Source organism: Pan paniscus, chromosome 7 (assembly GCF_029289425.2).
Source record: "Pan paniscus chromosome 7, NHGRI_mPanPan1-v2.0_pri, whole genome shotgun sequence".
NCBI lineage: Eukaryota > Metazoa > Chordata > Mammalia > Primates > Hominidae > Pan > Pan paniscus.
The window spans coordinates 37005194-37027218 of record NC_073256.2 but is presented as its reverse complement, the minus strand read 5'-3'; the positions used below and the strand labels follow the sequence as shown (position 1 = coordinate 37027218).

The 22025-nt window shown below is 41.4% G+C and overlaps 1 protein-coding gene across 11 annotated transcripts in view; it reads left to right on the top strand.

Annotated features, from left to right (window-relative positions):
* Positions 1-15719, top strand: part of PSD3 (pleckstrin and Sec7 domain containing 3) — a 713864-nt gene extending 698145 nt beyond the window's left edge. For all 11 annotated transcript variants that reach the window (XM_003823634.7, XM_055116331.2, XM_063607125.1 and 8 more), the window contains one exon: positions 7047-15719. In XM_003823634.7, the coding sequence (XP_003823682.5) occupies positions 7047-7262 (216 nt within the window). In that variant the 3' untranslated portion in view covers positions 7263-15719. The remainder of the gene's footprint in view (positions 1-7046) is intronic.
* Positions 15720-22025: the final 6306 nt, after the last annotated feature.

Genomic DNA, 22025 nt, shown 5'->3' with positions numbered 1-22025 from the left:
TTATGCTTACACTGCTGGAACTCTATTTACCCTGTTGGAGCATTCCTAAGGAAGGAAGCTGAGTGTGCGGCTCTGGAATTATTTAGAATTGACCTGAGAATGAATCTGCAGAGACAAAGATAAAATCTTTAATAACATAACCAAAGGTAGCAAAACTGCCCCTGAGGCACGCATTTTTCTGGAACTGTCTTTGCCCTTGTAAATGAAAGACACATACCTGAAAGGGCTACATTATGAAGACTAAACAACAATTTCAGAGAATGAATTAAGGCCACTCTTATTAGTTAGAGGCATTGTCAACAACAGGCTACTTGACTGCAAGACTCTTCTTTTTACCGCCACCATGCTTTCCACGGGCTCATTATTAAACATCCCATCTCATTTTTAATGTGCCCTATCTGGAACTATGTTAATTTTTGTGTAGTGATTACTTTGTGGCCTGAAATTGTATTAGTTAAAACATATTGTGGCTGTTTCAGATTTCCTTTTCTACCATCTGGCTATAAAAAATTATCAAAGCGAAGATATAATACTTGAATATTGTTATTATTTGTTTAGTACCAACAGCAGATTCCCTCCTGAATTCATATTGATGAGGCTAATATCGTCTGACCCAGAGAACTTCGAATCTTAGGTTAGTATGGAATTATGTATCCAAAGGTATATGAGCTCCTGATACTTTACATGTCAATTTCATGTGAGAATGATCAGGCAAGTAGATTCCAGATATAAATAATCCTTGACAAATCCTTATCTTTTTAATATATGCTTTTAGAAAACAAATGTAGAGCGTTCTCTTCATGTTGTAATGAATTGTAATGAGACCTAGTAATTATCCAAATGAGGACTCACTGGAGTCCACCTACAGTGGACCAGTTTCTCACTTTATTTTGAAGCTCACAGTGGGCAATAAAGTCTATTTTTCGTGTACTACTACATAAGAGATTCTCAGGGCCAAATGAGGTGGCTCGCCCCTGTAATCCCAGCACTTTGAGAGGCCGAGGCAGGAGGATCACCTGAGGTCAGGAGTTTGAGACCAGCCTGACCAACATGGAGAAACCCCGTTCTCCAATAAAAATACAAAATTAGCCAGGCATGGTGGCGCGCATACCTGTAATCCCAGCTACTTGGGAGGCTGAGGCAGGAGAATGGCTTGAACCTGGGAGGCAGAGGTTGCAGTGAGCCGAGATCGCCCCATTGCACTCCAGCCTGGGTGACAACAGCGAAACTCCATCTCAAAAAAAAAAAAAAAAAAAGATTCTCAGAAAATGGGTCTATGTTTTATGAACCTCAAAAGTATAATATAACCTACGTTTCTCTCTAAAGAGAGAGAAAAAGCCCCAGTCCTAAGCAAGGCAGGCGGTACCTCAGTGCACTGTTGAGGATCTGACACGTGTGGCATCTTGACAACAGAGGTCAAGAGAATATGCAGTGGAAGTGGACAAGCCTTTGCCATGTGGTAGCTTATGAGCTTCAATACTGACAGGGTCAGACCTTAGCATTTTTGTGAAAAACATCATTGGAACGGTGGGATACTAAAGATAAAGGTGTGTTCCCAGAGGATCCTGAGTTAGGAACACATCAGGCATCTGCCATCAACGTGTATATCCATGTTATTTTTCTTTTTCTGGATTCACCATATTACGAGTTCAAAATATATTTTCTACCGGGTATGGAAAAATGTGTTCCTCCTCTTTCTGTTCATGCGCTCAGTGGCGCTTATTCCTTGTCCACTGTGTGTTCTTGGCCCTGGGGATATATTAGTAAACAAATGCAAAGTCCTTACCGTCATGTGATGGTATCTAGTATTGGGGGGCAAAGGAGGAAATCAAAAGGTTTTTTTTTTTTCAAGTAAAATATAAGGCTGTCAGATGGGGAGAAGTGCTAAGGAAAGAATCAAGCAGTAAGAGTAGGTGTTCCAGTTTTAGATTTTGATGGCCAGGGAAGGCCTCAGTGTCAAGGTGACGTTAGAGTGCACACCTGAAAGAGGTGAGGGAGGGGAGGGAGGAAGGCCTGTGGGCTTTTGGAAGAAGAGCTTTTTGGACACAGAATAGCAAGTTCCACAGGTCCTCGAATAGGAGTGTGTGCCATGGAGGCAGATTCAAGCCCAGGGACAGAACTGAGAGACTGGGCCACAGGAAAGGGGTGGCGCATGGGTTTTCTAGGGCATTTTAAGGACTCCTGGTTGAGAAGGGTTTTAAGGATGAGAATTAAGGATGAGAAACCACTGGAGTACTTTGGGCAGAGCTGACACACACTGTCTTGCGTTTTAACAGGGCAGTGTCTTTTGAAAGGAGTGCACGTGGAGGGCAAGGAGGGAACAGGGAGAGCAGTCAGGCGACTGTGGGAGGAACCCAGGCGCAAGGTGATGAGCTCGGTCCAGACTAGAAATGGGAGAGGTACTGAGAAATGGTGCAGTTCTGAAGATAGATGGACAAAACTTGCTGACTGAAAGGATGTGAGACATTAGAGAAAAAGAAGAGTGAAGGAGCAAAGCTTTTATTGTCAAATTTCCTTCTTCACCACTGAAGAATTATCCCTAAGCTTTCCCCCTAAGTACTAGAGTGCTAATCATTTCCTAGAACCTGAAAGTGGTTACAGACACAGGCATACCTGAGATACTGCAGGTTCAGTTCCAGAGTACTGCAATAAAGCAAATATCACAATAAAACAAGTCACCCAAATTTTTTTGTTTCCCAGTGCATATAAAAGTTGTTTATAGCATACGGTCATCCGTTAAGTGTACAGTTGCATTATGTCTTAAAAAACAATGTATGTACCTTAATTTTAAAATACCTTATTGCCTACCACCTTCTATCAGAATAGCAAAAGAAGCTGCTTTCATAAACTGTCCTAGCAGACTTCTACTTACATGTCAGGGGCCAAATCTACGCCACAGGGCAGCAGTGGAAACTAACAGAGACAAGGGCCATCACGCCTACTTTAAACCATAATTCCTCTCATGGGGCTGGGCACGCTGGCATTCTTAATAAAGAGCACAGTTCCATTAGTACGAAAGAAGAGGCTGTTCGGGAAGCAGGAAACACCGTCTGCCGCAATATGATTGATGAGCTTCTTGGGTCCATGTTGACCACTTGAACACTGATCATTGTTTTCAGTCTCTGAGCTGGTGTGTCAAACCTTTAAAAAGTAATTTACTGGCCGAGTGTGGTGCCTCACGCTTGTAATCCCAGCAGTTTGAGAGGCCGAGGCAGGCGGATCATGAGGTCAGGAGATCAAGACCATCCTGGCCAACATGGTGAAATCCTGTCTCTACTAACACAAAAAAAATTAGTCGGGCTTGGTGGTGCACGCCTGTAGTCCCAGCTACTCCAGAGGCTGAGGCAGGGGAATTGCTTGAACCCAGTAGGCAGAGGTTGCAGTGAGCCGAGATCGCGCCACTGCCCTCCAGCCTGGAGACAGAGCAAGACTCTGTCTCAAAAAAAAAAAAAAAAAAAAAGTAATTTACTAATATACTTCTTGCTGCTCCTTTACTTTTTCTTACACACCAGCTTTCATTTAAAACTTAAATTTCACAATCGGTCTTAGGAAAAAAGATGCAAATCACATCTTCTCTGAAAGGAAGAAAGGAAATAAAGTCTCCCAATGCTGCTGTTGCATAGTTAAGAAATATGACCTTCCTACTGCCCAGAAAGAGAATATGAGGCGAAATCAATGAAGAGAGAAATTTCAGTTATGTTTCTTGCCGTTGCTCTCCAGAGCATCATTCAGAGTTATTTTTCTTTATTCTGAGACAATTTTATTTTGTCCTCAAATCCTCTGGATAGCATTTACATATGTGGTTGAGTCTGTAATCCTAGAGATACTTGGCTAAAACTAATACCTGCTGGTTAGTCCTGAAATTAAAGTTATGTTTTCCTCAAATGTTTTGAAGAGGTATATTTGGTTTGGTTCAGTAAAATCTAGACTCAGAGACTGGTAAAATGCAAAGCTACATTTCTGGGTTTTGTAACCTGTGTCCCTATAAGCCTTTTTTAAGTCAGAAATGGGGGACGGCGTTTGCAAACTCATCAACCCTCGAAGGCTTCCTTAACAGCAGGGCAGGCTTTGTTTTCTGGCCCCCCTCACCCCCTTTTTTCTGCTTTGTCTTTTCTTCTGATCTGATGACTCATGCACTGCCACACCTCTGTGCTGTGCCTTTTGTTTGTTGATTGACACACTGATGTAATTTATTTAAGACAATAGCTTTGCAGCTGGAGCTGTAAAATGAGTGGATGAGATGGCTTTCCTTCATGTATTTTTCAGGTGGATTTTCCTAGTAGTATCGCTTTATTCAAAGACTACTGGAAAACTGTCCCTATCATCTTTTCTCCTTTTGTCCCCTTTCAAGTGATCTAAACAATTTTTCTTCATTCTCTTTTCGTTGTGTAAACGCTCCAGCTTCATGAAATCGTATGCCTTACGCTGGTTTCCTGAATCTATTTTTAAACTACCTTTAGACTATTTTACTAAACTTTGTTTCTTTTGGGGGTAGTTCTTTTCTGTTTTTTAATCTTGCCACCAAGGCAGTTTAGGAGTAGATTAATTAATAAATTCGTAAAATGAAAAGGAGTTTAGAATCTTTATGTCCTGTGGATATTATCTTGTTCAGTCCTCTGATTTCATAGTGCATCTACTGATGTGTGATACTGATGACATTTTTTACTAGCAAACCTTATGAAACTATCATGTGGCCTTCTGAGATAATGCTTAGCATGCTATTCTGTATTTTGTTACTTCTTTATTGAAATTGGAATGTGTGTTTAGTAATGCTTTAAACTGCAAATAACAATACTTGATAAACAGTGGTTTAACCCATAGGATATTTATTATTCATACTTAACATGATTCCAGAGGTTGTAGCCTTAGGGTTGGATCCAGCTCATCATGTCAATATGGCTCTCTCCGTCTTTCCATTTTTCCTCAGGTGCAGCATGTTGTCCTATTTCCTCATACCTACTGCCCATGTCACGGGGCAGCAGCTTTAGGAGTCATGTCCATGTTAAGGAGGGAATAAGAGTAAGAGGCTAGGCCACATGCAGTGGCTCACGCCTGTAATCCCAGCACTTTGGGAGGCCGAGGAGGGTGGATCACCTGAGGTCAGGAGTTCGAGGCCAGCCTGGCCAACATGGCGAAACCCCGTCTCTACTAAAAATACAAAAATTAGCTGGGTGTGGTGGTGTGCGCCTGTAATCCTAGACACTTGGGAGGCTGAGGCAGGAGAATTGCTAGAACCCGGGCGGTGGAGGTTGCAGTGAGCTGAGATCATGCCACTGCACTCCAGCCTGGATGACAGAATGAGACTCTGTCTCAAAAAAAAAAAAAGAATGAGAGGCTAACACCAGTGACTTCTCCTTAAAGTCTGTACCTTTTATCAGAAAGCAAAATCTCTTTCCCAGAAGCCCCCCAAAAGACTCTTCCTTACGTCTTACTGGTCACAATATCACATGGCCCAACTTAGCTACAAGAGAGACTGGGAAAGTAAGTATCTCTGGTTTTATCAGTCTTTGTAGTGAAAGGCACGTAAGAGTAGAGGGAGTTGAGAATGGCCTTTGACTGGCCAAACAACAGTGTCTGTCAGAGGAGTCATCCTAAAATCTATATACATATAATCTATATTTTCATATCAATGGAGGTAATATAGCTTAAGAGCCATGGGTTTTGAACTCAGATTGCCTTGGTTCAAATCCCAGTTTCATTTCTTCCTTACTTTGACTTTGAACTTCTCGTTGCCTTTGTTGCCTTAACTGTAAAGCAGGGATGGTAAGTTATCAGTTGTGTATGAATATTGTGTGGATGACCTGTGTTAAGCTGTTGGCACTCAATAAATGTCATCATCGGCAACCAACGCTCACACCCGACTTGAATACTGGCCAACCCCAGAACATACTGAATGTCTAGCAGCTTTTTCCCATTGTTAAACCAAACAGCTTGAAAAGGTAGCACTTCTAAATTACTAACTTAAAACTGACACATACAAAACCCCAATCTGACTAGAAAAATCCCTAAGACGGATGTATAGTCAAAACAGAATTTGCCTGCCTTTGTTGGGACAGTTTATAACTGACATGTTCTTTGGTTTAGAAATAAAACACTTTAAGCTTTCTATAAATTCTTCATGTGTTGAGGCAGGATGGTGGAATACTTACTTTACCAGAATGTATCAAATTAAGAATCTGAGACCCTTCTCTAATTTGCAACATATATGATAGTTCTATATATTGATTGGGATAGAAACTGGAAAAAAAAAGTGCCAGAGCCATGGAAAAAGAAAAAAAAATCTTAGATATCCAAGAGATGGAGGAATCAAGGAACTGTTTGAAACATAGTAGGGTACTCAGTACATAGTTGGTAATGAATATTGTTGATTTGGAAAAGCATCAGAAAATAACTTGAAATTCTGCCAACTTCATACTGTTCATAGCAGCACCTGTTCATAATAACCGGAGAAGTGGGTAATCCTTGCAGAAAAGCAACGGAGGGAAACCCAGAGCAGCTTCTAGAAGGTGGTATGGTCTCATAGGGGACTGACTGTCCAGGAGATTCGCCATGGAATGGTCCCTCAAGGCAAGCCTTTGTAGGGTTACAGGGAGTCAGAAAAAGAGTAAACAACCATATCCAAGCCAGTTTCATATGAGGCCTGGACTACCTGGGGAGGCTCAGGTGACTTTGGTACAGAGCCACAAGAGCCATGCAGCCGCCGAAAACCAGAGGTGACAGCTCCTCCAACTTAGACCCTTCTCATGCCTGAGTGTTCTAGATTCATGGTGTTCCATCTGGTAGCCAGCAACTCCAAGTTGACATTCCGTCAGAATCTAGAACAAATGAGAACTAAAATTCTAACTTAATTTCTTATCTACATAAGACAGTCTCTGTAGTTGCCTCTCATGTGCCCAGTAAGTGCCCAAGTAATTTGTCAGTTTGGGAAATGAAGCGAAGTCTTCAACAGCCATTCACACTCTCCAGGTGGGTAATACACAAGTGTGCTGCACACGTGCATTTTGAACAGTTTTCTGACTACCGTTGTTCTCTGGCTTTGCCTTCAGAAAACCCGCTATGAAATGTATGTCAGCATTCTCAAGGAAGGAGGCAAAGAGCTACTGAGTAACGATGAAAGCGAGGCTGCAGGACTGAAGAAGTCGCACTCGAGTCCTTCGCTGAACCCGGATACTTCTCCGATCACTGCCAAAGTCAAGCGTAACGTGTCAGAGAGGAAGGATCACCGACCTGAAACACCAAGCATTAAGCAAAAAGTTACTTAGAGTCCATCTGCGGCCAGGAAGTGCTGGTCATGGAGCAAAATAGGGTTTTTCAAGATCTTTCTGGTAATCCGTGAATATATTTAAAAAAAAAAAAGTCTGTGACAAAATGGTGCATTAGTAATTTTTTCTATTGTATATTTTTGTTAGTTTCTGTACAGATTGTCTTTGCTCTTGATTTCTTTTGCTTTGATGATTTTTGCAACTTGATAGCTAATGCACCTTTTCTGTGAGGAGGAGGGGATCGTGATTTCAGAATGAATTATGTATCCCTTCTCTTTTGGGTTTCTCTTGTTTGCAGTCTGCTCAGTTGTTTTATGTATTCTCATATCAACTGTTAAACTTTTTTTTAAGGTTAAAGAATTTAATCCATTGTGAAACACTTAACTGGACAAACTGTAGTTTTAGTAAATTCTAGCTGGAGTTAATATACGCCTTTATATGTGAAATCTTGCCCAGTCACAGAGGTAGAATTGAGCACTCACAGATGCTCCAGTAAGAATCACAGTGCTGGGAATCTAGTTGCTCCAATATGAGGCAGCTTCATGTGCAGCTTAGCACTTGTTGTTGAGATCAGACCCTGCTGGAAGCAGGGAAAAGGAGCGTGAAGATCGTAGGATTGAGAACTTAGGGAAGCACATTAGCTTGCTTGAAGTGCTGATTCCATTTCAGCCAAGCAAGGGAAAGAGGAAGTGGAGTCATTTTGCCTTTGAAGGCTGAGGAAAGATTGATACCCAGTGTATTTTGTTTGCTAAAGGATGGGGGCAATAATCGGCCCTTGAGGAGCTGCAGCAGTAGGCATGTGCTCAGTCTGCAGGAATTGTTACCTCACTCCCACAGGGTCTAGACTAGAAATCCATCATCTCTATCATTGATATCCTTCCATCCAGGAATAGATTTTTCTTACTCTACATATGTGTGTGTGCGTGCGTGTGTGTGCGTGTGTGGGCATGGGGTTGTGTCCTGGTTGTGATATTGAGGTCTTCCTTCCTAACAAATTAATACTAAAATGAAACAGCTTTTCTTGTGTCCTTAAGACAAAATAAGGAAGGAAAACGTAGCTGCAGTTGTCCACGATGGATATTGGTTCTTTAAAATATATCTGAAAGTAATAGTCAGAAGGAATTATGGTTGGAAAACTGAGGAATCTTCTGGTTGCAGGTTCAAAGTGACTTTGTTTATTCTTGTCTCAGTCTCCTTGATAGCCACTTCACTCTGCTACTACTCAACTTTCTCCTAAAAATACTTTATCTATTTTCAGTCCTTTCTTTCTGTCTACTCAAAATGGTTCTATTAACTTTGCAGTCATGAGCTTGTTCCAGTTACAGTCCCTTTGAAGTTCAGGGTGATAAACAGAATATTCTTCTGTAGAGGAAGAGAAAGGAGTGAAAGTTTAGCCCACTGAGACCTAGAGCTTTGTGATTTCCTAACCTTGAAACTCTGTAATCCCTAAAGTTAAAATCTCCACAAGTGGCACAACTTCAGAACTAATAGTATCACTTTGATTTTTCTTTTTCCTCCCTTAGAAATTTTCTCTAGTTCTATAGTTTATTTGTTGAAGGTACTATGACCAAAGAATCAGCTGCTCTACATGAATAGCATGGTTCCAGTGAATTAGAGAAAACCTGCTGTAAAGCCATGGTAGTGTCTAAGCGGTATGTTATTATGATGTACTAGCATTTATTTACAGAATTATTTATTAACATTTACTTCCTTCCCCTCTATAAATGTCCATGACTATTGCCCAGAGAAGGCTTACCCCTCTCTAGGGTTGCAGTTGCTTTCTTTGTAATAAGTATTTTGCCACACCTGTAAAAAAAAAAAAAAAAAAAAAAACCTCACTTTTAACTCTCTGCCTTGCTTGGGTAAAGGCAGTAACTAAGTTTATGTTTCAGAACTGCAAAACTAACAGGATAGTTACCAATATGGCCCATGTATCAGAGTGATTTTTGTAGCCTCTCACTGAATCCAGCATATCCACAAGCAAGTTATCTGTCTTTCTACCTGATAATCTAAATTATCAGGATATTTGTTTTCTGCCTAAATGTTTATACTAAGCAGAGGGGAGAGAGGTACCTAGACCATGTCATCTACGAGCTTCAGTAACTAAAGAAAAAGGAACTTCCCTGAGTGGCTTGAAGGTGTTTGCCCACAGTCTATATCTATGTATATAGAATGTCTGTATGTATTTTACTTATTTAATATACATTGAATGGTACCTTGCTACAGTATTTCTGACATTTAGAGTAGTGTTGAAATACTCGGCTAGCATCAGCACCACTATAGCACTGTCCGTGTCATATGAGTCACTAATATTAACTCCAGGGACTTCTGGATAGGCTAATAGATCATTGGATACGAAGGGCTCTTTTGAAGCTTCAGTATACCATGTTTGCATAGTTTATCTTTAAAAACAACTTTAAAGGTTCTTTTGTGAGCCAGGATCTCAGACTGCCGTAGCATGATGCTGTCCATCTTTAGCGCATGGGCTGAGAACACCTCTTCCCTGAGGCTTCTGAAGGTTGCTATCTGTCATGAGTGCATGAAGGAGGCCAAGAGTTTATGCTATGGGAGGAAACAGTCACTGATTTGCCTAGATTCTGAGAGTCTGGCCCATAGCCAACCACATTTTCCTTTGGGATAATTTATTTCCTGTGGTATCTAGCCAGAAGAAATTGAGGATGTTTCCTTTCACAGCTGCTCCAAGCCTGTTGCCCAATTCACGGTACAAGGGAGCACCCCTTCCCTTTCCTCTGAAGGTACGCCACCCACCTCCGTCGCCCACCTCAGCGCCCAGGAGCCTTGGGACTTCCTTCCATATGATAAATCATTCTTCTTCACGTCAATACACTTCATATTAATTTCTAGTATAGAAAATCTTGACAGCTATCAGAATGCCTTGGTCATAGTCTTGTTGCAAAATTGACCATACAGGTGGCCCATGTATAAAATCTGAATTTTAGGGGTTTGTTCCCACCTCGCATGCTGGCTTTTACAGGGAGGTGTCTGGGATTCCTCATTAGCAATCAAAACTTAATTACTAGGATGCAGAGTCCTTACTTGATCGCCAGCCCGTAGGCATTTCTGAAGTGCACTTTTTTGAAACATCATTTTGCTAACTCTCAGCAGTGTCTAATTAAACTGAGCAATACTTTTGTGAATTTTAATTAATCTCAGCCAAACCCTGATGGGAGAGAGTCCTCTGATGGAAATGTAGTCCCTGGATTATGTGTAACCTTTTTATTGCTCTTAGATGCGGAGGATAGAAAGCATTTTTTGGTGCAGTGGTCTTGTGGCACACACAAGACCCTCTATGCGTCTCCAACTGTTATCCTAATCTAGAAAATGAGGACTGGCCCCTAGGCAGAAGTGACATGAGGAATTAACTCTGAAAGAGGAAAATCTGGGTGGCTTTCCAAGGCTAAGATAGGTTTGTATTTCACCCTGTGGCCAAGCTACAGAACTTCTGAGATTGTGGAAGAATTTTTGCAACCAGCAGGGAAAGAGGCCTCTTACTGCCTAAACACAAAGTTACACTGAGCTTTTCTACTGTCCTTTGCCTATTGCTCCCTCTATCATGTAAAGATCTGGGAAGGATGAGAGGCAGGGCCTGCTTGTCATGAGCTGCACTCTTCTCTTTTTAACTAATCATTGACAATTGGAAGAAAATTGACGTTAAAGAAGTTTCTCCATTGTCTTACTAACAAAACCTTTTGGGTTTCATTCATTGTCCTTGAAATTGAGTTCCTTTGGCATTTTTCCTTGTAGTCATCAGTTAAGCATGTTGCATCCTGAATTCACAGGAAGTTTAGCTTTGCAGGTTTGAATCTCTGTAATTTAACTCCCGTGGACTTGGTCGAGTTTTCAGCAGGTTGGGAGCCACCTCTCTTCATTTCAGCAGTGAGTCATCCCTTGACTTTTCAAATGACAGAATTTTTTCCAGTTGTAAAATTAGCACTGTAAAACAAAGAACCAAAGTGGCATCCTAAGAGTTGTTAAACCTGAAGTCTAGTTTATGAGGAATTGTCCAAGTTGGAGTTTAAATAGTATCTGCTTTTGTCTCAAAGCATCTAAGTTATTCTGACAGAAAATGGTAAGTCACCTTTGCAGGCAGATGCGCCTCTGGGCCTCCTACCTTGCTCCACAGCTTTCTGGCCATCTTGTCTCCCAGGCCATGCCACTGCTCTGCCACAGGTCAGCAAATTTCTTTCCACCAGTCTTATAGCATCTTACATGATCAGATCATCACAGAATAACCCCGTGATAGATTATTGATAGCAATAGAGAGGGGCTTTGTCACTGATTTTTCTCTCAGATTCCTTTTCCATCTCTCATCCATAAAGGAAGGACTGAAATCCAAAGGCATTCTCCTTTTGTACCTACAGTATCCAGAACCCATGTGGGCAGCCTTCTGCTTATGACAATAATTGGCCCATTGCATGCAGACAGAATGTCTTCATAGAGAGAATGTCATTAAATACTTGAATCTGCATGACAGTTTGACTTGAATGCAACAGCAGGAAAATTTTGCAAGTTACATAATTGTATATACAGTAGGTTTTCTTAAGTCTCTTCGGTTCATCCTTTGTAATTTGTGTGTGTACCTGTAGTATTGCAGGCTTTTGGAGACTATTCTTACAGGTAGTATGTCAGTCATCAAAGAAAATGCTGTCACCTGCCATTGTTGTATTTGTGGGTATCTATAGTTGTATGTATGTAAATGCATCAGTGTGTAGATTGCATATCAGTGTATGGTACATGTACATCAAAATTATTTTTGTCCTTAATCAGTGTGATATGAAAAGCAAGTACAACCTCATAGGACTGATTATATAATGAAGTTTTTGAGAGTATATATAGTGGTATTGTTTTATTAAACTTAAATTCAAATAATATTTTGATTAAAATTTTTAATAAGACTTTATGCTAGAAAATTCTGTCTTTGAGCTTTGAATCACCAGGGCAAAAATGACTTTGAACTAACCTTGTGAATCTTTTGCAGTGTACTGTGTGCAATACCAAGGGCATAGCTCCCTGTAATTTGGGAAATTCAGAAAGAAAAGAAAAAAAAAAAAAAAGGCAGCCTGTGCAGTCTTAGTAACTTTAGTATTAAGAGCACTTAAAGTCAAACTGACAATTTTGGGCTTATTACAAAATGTGATGCTTTAAAGCACACGTTCTTTATTGTTGTTGTAATTAGTCCATAAAAAATATAGCTTTCGGAAGAATTAAGTACCCACCATATCATTTATGTATTTGTGTATGTTTTACGGGAGATCAAACCACTCTCGTGGTGCCGCATCCGTACTCGCTTGACTTGGAAGAAATATCACAAGCACTAAAGTATATCAGGGCATCCCAGGATTGGGTACTGTATCCTAGGTTTGCAGTTGCAGAAATTAGCATCTAGTGTCACAGGTAAAAGAATTTCAGGACCAGGTTTAAACTTTATTTTAAATATTTTTATACTTAGGTCTCTTTTTCCTGCCTCTCCCCAAAGAAGAGCCACTGGCCTTAGTTGTTTGAGCTTACTGCTTATATTATAGAGTGTAAATAGATAACTAGAGACTAAAATTTTATTAACCAGCATGTTTGGTATATTTAAAGCAGTGACTGAGTGTGTTTGAGTGAGTGGCTGAGTGCAGTGTCTTTTGTTTAAACACACTGCCTCGTGTCTTTGTAGCTGATTCAGAGAGTTTGAATTGTGGGGTGGGAGACTAACTTCAGCTCCAGGCTGCAGTAATGTGTTGGTAGTTACACTTGAGGCATTTTTTTTGTTGTTGTTAATTAACTCTATAGTCTCAAACTATTTTTGCAAATATATCATTTTTCCTAATTGGTTCTTGACGTGCAGTGGACTGGCTCTGTGAATGATTGGCAGGGTCTTAGTTTTGCGAGAGTATTTCCTTCTAAGAATTATTGTGATCTGCAGAAACAGCCATTTGATTCAAAAATCATGTAGAAAAGGAGTAGGAGAAGCAAAACGTTTCATTTTTGGGCCTTAACCATTTGAAATGTTTGGACTTTAAACATAAAGCCATGGAGTTTATAAAGCCAAGTAACCATTTGACATGGATAATAATATCTACTCTAGAGAGAGTATATATGCACATTGATTTTTAATGCTGTTAAGATACTTTTGTAAACCTGTAGGAACAAGAGTAATTAGACCAAATTGAAGCTTAGGGGACAGTAAACTGGTTGCTTTCCATTTAGGGTAACCATGCATGTGGTTAGTCCTCTACTCCTGAGATTCAGAACCAGTTGACTGGCCCCTTAGGTGTATAAGGAGAAAAGTTGACACGTCTGGGACCTCTGACATGTGTACACATGCTTGCACACATGCACACACAGTGAATGTTTTAAGTTATACAAACATAAGACCTTAAGATGCAAAGAGCCAGAATATTCTAAAGAGGTGATGAACAGAGGGGGTGGAAACTGCATCACAGATGTTTTCCAAGGGCCAGGGTGGAACTTGAGCTCTAGTGTCTGACTTTGAGATGCATTATATTTTTGACACATAAATGAGGGGATCCATATCACATTCTTTCTTGTGGACCACCAAATTGAAGGCTTTCTTGTAATTCACAAGCAGCAGCTCTCCAGCATCTCTCCGTAGCCTGGGTGAAGTCCCAGAAGCTGGTGTGCATCATTTTCCAAGGTGGCAGAGCTGCTTGCTCTGCAGATCATTCCTTTGAGAGAGGAGTACAAGTGAAGAAACAAGGAGGCACTTCCTGTAGGAGCACTGATGTGCCTTGTCCACACTCCCCTCTGAGCTTTACTGGTAAGAGAGCTCCGACTGAACATGCTGAGCAGTTGAGCACTTTTCCATCAGCAACAACAGCGAGGATGGAAATGGAAAGGAACCGAACTAAAATGCATTTCCCTTTGCAGGGCAGAGAGCTAAGCTCTTAGGAATAGTGTTATAGAAATAAGCACCCTAACTTCAATTCCTGAAAATGTTGGTTAATGGAGAGAATTTTGGAGTTTCACTTAATATTTTCCCATCAGTCGACATAAATAAGTCTTCAGACGCTCCTAGAAGAGTCCCAGCCCAAGGCTCGATTAAGGACCACACTGCAGGTCTGAGGCTCACTGCTCTGAGTCCTGAACACCAGAGCCCTGCAGAGGGTGGTGATAACACATCATCTCTGCAAAGAGGAACCTCTCCCCCGGCCGCCACTTCACTCAGGCTTCTACTGAGCAGCAAGGACAGCCTGGGTTTCAAATGCCACTTCCCCTGCTTTAGGGATCCAGGTGTCCTGATAGCATGACCCTGCTGAGGCAAGGTATCAACTCCGAGAGTGACTGAGTCACTGAGCGTGGCACATGAACAAACGTCATGACAAAGATTCTCTGAGTGAAGCTAACACCACGTATTTTACCTTTGCAAAAAACAAACTGGCACCCTGAGTTCTAACTACGGACGGACGATATCTTTGCCTCCACACCCAGATTCCTGGAAATGGCTAACGTTTCCTTTCTAGGGGAAGGGTCGAGGAATACTCAAGTGCTAGCTTAGCAGCTTTGTTCAGTCCAGATCAGAGCTGTTAGGTAAAGGCCTAACCACCTCCCTGCAGTCTCTTATATCTCAAGCTTTAGGAACCCATTTCTAAATGTACACTAGCGGAGAATTTATATTGTCAGCCTTGATCACCATAGGACAGGCAGAAAGGTGATAATTTGTATCTTTTAATATAAAAGAAGCTTTTAACTTTTCCAGCCTATTATAATAACTGAGTTATATTCACTGTGGCTCAAACTAATTGGCATTGTGGAACATTTCTTTACCTTCAAAGTTTTCTCCACCAGCCATTTCAGTTCTATTGCAGTCCTGGTGCCATATGTCCCCTGCAAATTGTGAAAGTAATTAGTGACAAAATAGCAACCTGCTCCTTTTCAATGGCGAAACTGTCGGCATTAGCAGATTTGGGTAAGCTGGCGGTACTATAACACGTATTGGAAACCTGTTCCTCATCACCACCTACCAGATTCTGGAAATGCCATCTTCTAGAAAACGATGGCGTTTGTGGTGGTCTTCTTTTGAATGGAACAGTAATTTGTGTGGATATTGTTAAAGTGTTTAAAGAATATTTTGACAATTAAGTTTACATTTTACAATTACTTTATTTTTTATTAAAATAGTTGTATATAAATATTACCCTATTTCACTGTTGTTCAAGTAAATCTAAACCTCGTAGACAAGTGAGTCACCTGATATGTATAGAAGCTGTGATATATAGAGTACATTTATTGTGTAAATGTTTATGAATATAATTGTTCCTGTGTTTTTATAAGTTGGGGATATTTTGTTGTTCTACAGCAACAAAATTTATTGCATTTAAATGGTTTTTATGTAATAGAAATCATGCAAAATAGTGAAGGATTTAAAATATGTATATGATATATGTAAATGTACAAACTTTAGAAAGAAATAAATCCAACAAATTTCAATCATTTGAGGGAATGTTTTTATTTGCTTATTTAAGCAGCTATAATAATACCTTTAAAAGTCAAATAACACCACACTCTGCCTGCCTCCATGAAAACACAACCGCAAGCCCCACGTTGAAAGATGTCACCAGAGTGGTTGAACAAAGTGGTGAGAAAATCAGACTAACACCGACTCACCTCCACGCATTTCTGTGAAGATTTGTGTGTGAACACTTCAGAGATCTGTTGTCTTCATTAAGGGGCTTTGAGCAGGGGAGGAGAAAATGAACTTTTAGAAGCAATTTCAAGAGCCATTTGCATTCCCATTTATTTCTCATCAAGGCAAAGAGACCATGCAGCTAGTTATTGTCCTAAAATGCAAATGCTGATCTCCAAATCACTGCCTTACTCTGCCTGGTGTGTACCTTTGTACTCTTTTCATCAAACCTAATGTTAAAAGTAAGATCCATTGACTTGGAAATTCAAAAATAAAATGCCATCCTATTCACTTCTAAATATTAGAAAGGATGTCTTATGTTGGGGGATTTGGACTTTTTGAAACAAGATCACTGGTTACAGCCTCTCCAGCACAAATGAACATGATGTATGGCAGAGATCAAAATTGCTATGAGGTGTAAATCTCAAAGAAATCAAAGCATTGTGGGGATTGGGAGAGCTATATCCTTTACCATCCCTTCGCTTTCACTCCAGCTCCCTGTTTGGAATGTGAAATGTGTCTAAAGACCACCAGGATGGCTGAATAGTAGAAAGGAGAGCTTTATTGGCCATATCAGTTTGCAAACTCGGAGAGTGGTCTCCGAAGTATACCGAAGGTCCTCTCTCTTCAAAGAGGGAAGGGAAGGTTGGTTTTTATGCCTCACAGGGCCTGTATTACACAATAGAGTCATACATATTCAGCAGTGGGTTTGGAGGAAAAGCTATCCATATGTATGTGGGGAGCCGAGTGCATGTGCAATAGGTAAATATATGCATAGCATACACCCTACGTTCATTTTAGGGCAAGGTGTTAGCATTAAAATGAGGTGTAATCTGGCTCTTCATGTTGAAAGGTGGCCTATAGGATACTAAGTTTGTGCACAGTCTCTAGAACCTGCTGAAACTGGTTTGAGCTCTGCAGTTTCTTACCAGGAAAGAATGTTCGTAAGGCTGGTCTTTCCAATCAGCATTGTAGTAGTTGTATTAATAATTCAGAGTTAGAAAGGGTCAGACAATTTGTCTGTAGCTCTTAATGTTAGGGAGTTTATCAAGAATGTGGTTTTTCTTGTAGCCATAGGAATTTAGGGGCCGTGCTAGTCAAGCCCTAAAGCCTCCACAGCAGATCAATTTGTTCCCTTAACCTCAAGGTTCATCTTAGCTGATAAAAGAGTGTCTATTTCACTCTCTCAGATCACAAACTCAAATACGAATCCCTCCTTGTCAGCTGCCTGTCCTCTGGAGGTGGGGGGTTTTGTATCTTGTTGTATTCTCTGTATTGCACAGTTAATAACAGCACCAGTGGGACTATAGAGATATTTGATAACTCATAGGGGGAAATTAAACCTAGAGCAAATTAAATTGCATAAGGAATAAATAGAATAAGGATACAACAAGCAACTCTAAATGTCTCATCTCTAGATCAATTCTATTCCACAGAACTGAGATTCATCAATGAGACTGCTCAATCACTGTCCATTTTTATTGATAAATTATAAGCAATAGGAAATATTGCAGACAGGCATCATCTTTCTAATATTAGTGGAGAAGAGTGTGAGTTCTGTATGCTATAGACTAGTGAGCTTGATATTAATTCTGGGCATATTTTTAGAGTAAATTGGAAGGGCAGCAGCAATTATTGGAAGCCAGTGTGGGTTCCCAAAAAGAAACCTTTTCAGACTCCATTTATTCCCTATTTTATAAGACTAACCTGTAGATTAGAAAAACGCAGGAGACAAAATATCTGGGCCATAACAAGGGATTTGGCAAAGTCTTTAATGAAATATGTCTGGGCAAAATGCAGAAATATTATCTGGACGTTAATAGAGTTGGTGGGTGTGAAACCACTTGAACGACACTAATTAAAGGATATGTATCAACTCGGAAGAGCATTTCTATTGTCCCGCTGCAAAGCTTGCCTTTTGGCCCCATCCATTCAACATTTTAATTAATAACTTGATGGAAGCTACAGAAAGCAAGTTTATGAAAAATGGGTATGTCATAAAGCTGGGAGAAAATGATTACACTAAATGACAGAATCAGGATTCGAAAAAAAATCTCATCAGGCAGAGAAATGGGGCAAATTAATGCAGAATGCAAGAGGGTGTAATGTCTTACACTTCAGTTACAAAAAAAACAATTATACAAGGTCAGGATAGGACATTGTGTCACACAGAATAGCAAGTAAGTGGGAAAGAAAGCCTCCAACTGAAATCCATAGCAAGCTCGATGAAAGTCAACAGATGATGCACCACCAAAAACACTGGTGCCATCTTGGGTTACATTGATGTATGGCTTTTTTTTTTTTTTTTTTTTTTTTTTGAGACATAGTCTCACTCTGTCGCCCAGGCTGGAGTGCAGTGACGCGATCTCGGCTCACTGCAAGCTCCGCCTCCTGGGTTCACGCCATTCTCCTGCCTCAGCCTCCTGATTAGCTGGGACTACAGGCGCCCGCCACCACGCCCGGCTAATTTTTTGTACTTTTAGTAGAGAAGGGGTTTCACTGTGTTAGCCAGGATGGTCTCGATCTTCTGATCTCGTGATATGCCCGCCTCAGCCTCCCAAAGTGCTGGGATTACAGGCGTGAGCCACCACACCCGGCCTGATGTATGTATGGTTTCTAAAACAAGGAAGGTGAGTCGCAGTGCCCTTGACACCAAGGCTAACCCTGGGTAAATTGCTTGAGACTTGGCACGTACACGAAACAGAGCATGTGTAAAAGCAGCAGCCAGGGTGCCCCAAAAATGGGAGCAATTGAGAGGAATATGGAAAACATATGACCTGGAAACGGTTAACCCATGCAGAATCAGGGAAGACTGGTCTTCAATGTCAAAATGAGTCTTTCGTGGGAGGGACATGAGAACTGTCCTATAGCAATCTAAAGGGTTTAACTAGATTAGTTATTGGAACTTACAAAAAATAAGATGGCAGCTCAACAGAAAGGAGCATTTCTAGTATTCCAGGCTGTCCATGACAAACAAGTTGTCAGCCAGTGGAGCAGTTCAAGTGTGCTTGGGCATCCTCAGCTGGAAATACTGAGAACTGAGTGAGGCTTTGGGTAAGTGGTTGGATTATTATGATGATAGACAATATTATTACAAATATTTTCTGAGCCTGGCACTGTGCTGAACACTTAGCATGAATTTTTGGCATAATCTTTTTGCGTAAGTCTGATGCAGCTCTATTATTTACACCATTTTACAGAGAGGAAAAGCCTGCATCAGGCCCCCTTCTTCAGATATGCTGCAGCATTTGAACACACCTCAGCATCTTCTGTTTTGAACTACAGAAGTCAGAGCTCTGACCACCAACTTTGTCAGCTTCAGATTGAAGAAGCAATGATTCCACTCACGGGAATAGGATGTATGGGTGTCATCCAGGAAGAACTGGCAATAAAAATAGTCCCTTTCACTCTGCATTGGAATCCCGTGGATTTAAAAATCCAAATACTTGGGTCTCACCCAAGAAATTCTGATTAAATTGGCCTGAACTGTGGCTGGGGTGAGCTCTGTCACCCAGAGTGGGGTGCAGTGGCGACATCATAGATCATAGCTCACACAGCCTTGAACTCCTGGACTCAAGAAATCCTCCCATCTCAGCCTCCCAAGTAGCTGGGACCACAGGTGCATGCCACCACACCCAGATAATTTTCAAAATTTTTTTTAGAGATGGCATCTCACTATGTTGCCCAGGCTGGTCTTGAACTCCTGAACTCAAGCGATCCTTCCACCTTGAGCTCCCAAAGCGCTGGGATGACGTGGGAGCCTCCACATCTTGCTTCTCTGGAAATGTTAAAAGATCCCCACATCATTCTAACATGCGCAGCCAGGATTGAGAACCACTTCCCTAGAGTTTGGCAACTCAGCCTGCTCCTGCTGCATCTCTGGGAGCTTGTGGGAAAAGAACAATCTTACGCCCCTTCCCAGAGCTAGTGAGTCAGATAGATGCTGCATTTTAACTTGCTCTCCCGGTGATGTGTACGCACATTCAATTGTGAGAAGCCCCGCTTTAAAGCATTCCCAAGGTGTGCTCCTTGAAGCAACAGTAGCAGCATCTCCTGAGAAATGGTTAGAAATACTATGCAGCCATAGAAAAGAATGAGATCACATCCTATGCAGGAACCTGGGTGGAGCTGGAGGCCGTTATCCTTAGCAAACTAACACAGGAATGGAAAACCAATTACCGCATATTCTCACTTATAAGTGGGAGCTAAATGATGAGAACACACAGACACAAAGAAGGGAACAACAGACACTGGGGCCTGCTTGACGGTGGAGGGTGGGAGGAGGAAGAGGATCCGAAAAAATAAATATTGGGTACTAGGCCTAGTACCTAGGTGATGAAATAATCTGTACAGCAAACCCCTGTGACACGAGTTCACCTATGTAACAAACCTGCACACGTACCGCTGAACCTAAAAGTTTTAAAAAATAAGAACGAAGAAATGCACTTCTCTGCCCTATCCCAACCTACTGAACCACAAACTCTGGGGATGGGGCCCAGCCATCTGTGCTTGATCAAGCCCTCCAGGAAATGCTGATGCGCATAAAGTTTGAGACACACTGTTTAGGGTAACTTCCATGGCTACGGAAGCCCTTCATGCTCACAAAGGGCAACAGGGAGTTTTCCGCCATTTTTGTGCTTGGTGCAATGCTGCCCGCTGTCACTTGCATCTCTTAACTGTCCTTGTGAAGAAGGGAGACGAGGCTATCCCCACTGTGGAATGAAATGTTAACTGGAGAGTGCTACTTAGATGGCCAGAGGGCTTCCCTGTATGTAGGAGTGAAGGAGACTCAGCCCTGGCCCATTCTTCCCGTCTAGAAGTAAGCCTCCCTCGCTGCTTATCCCCACGGATCCACCTTGAGGCACCTGGCCTGGCCTGGCCCTCCTGAAATGGAATGCAGTGCATGTTCCCACTCATGCTTTAAGGACAACCTGTTCCTCCTTTCTAGGTAACCTTCCCTGGCTATTTAGAGCTAATTCTCTGGTAAGCACACCGTTTACAGAATTCTGGCCACACCGCTACAATTTGCAAAATGCACTCACGGTCTGGAAGAGTATAACCAGGGAACACTTACCTGGTAGTCTTCTGGGAATACAGCTGTGATCAAATACAGGATGGCCAGTAACACTTGAATTTCAGATAAAGAAGATACTTTTTTAGCAGAAGTATGCCCCATGCAATGTTTGGAACATCCTCATGAAAGAAAAAAAAATAAGTACTCATTGTTTATCTGGAATTGAAATGTAACTGAGCATCCTGTATTTTATCTGGCAGCTCTACCCAGGAGGCCTCCTAGGGTAGCATTTCCTCATGAATTTTCCCTTTCTCAGCTAGAAAGGGGATACTGGCAATATCTTTGGTTATTCAGACTTACGGAGGTGTTGGGGCTCAGAAAATGATACCCTAAAATATGGCGCTTTGACATGCTGAGTGCTTTGAACTAAGGGAGATTGGAAGCCCTCAGAAGCAGCCTCAATCCAAGTCTCTCTTACCTCCTGCCCTGCTGTCTCTCACCCTGACACTCCCCCAAACTGCGTCATAGAAGCCAGAATTCCAGATCACCCCGTTTCTGCGCCTGCAGAAACTTCTTCACACTGATCAAACTCAGAAGGAAATGAAGTGTAAAGCTAAATGCCAGTAATGGATGTAAAACCATCACGTGGCCTAGAACACAGGTATTGTGGTGACAAACATTTTCTCCTTCAGGCAGATGTACAGTGGAAGTCAAATTAGAATTAGAACAGAGATTTTGGAGTCCAGAGAAGCTGCCTATAACTCCCCACTCTGCCACTTATGGACTAAGTGATCTGGGGCAAGTTACCTGATCTGTACCTGTTTTCACATTCAAAAATGAGAACACCTAGCTCATAGGGTTGTTTTGAGGCTTAAATGAGGCAGTGCATACAAAACAGCCCAGCACGTGGCCCTTAGTAAGCCCTTGCTATAAGAATGGTAAACAGTATTAACTAACATTACTTTATTAACATCATTCATTCCATTAATCATCATTGTCAGCTGGTTTTTTCCTGCTTCTGGCCCAGAAAGAATTATGCCTTTAGCACATACCTGGGCTCATCCACTGTGTGTTGACTTTGTAATTTAACTCAGCAGAA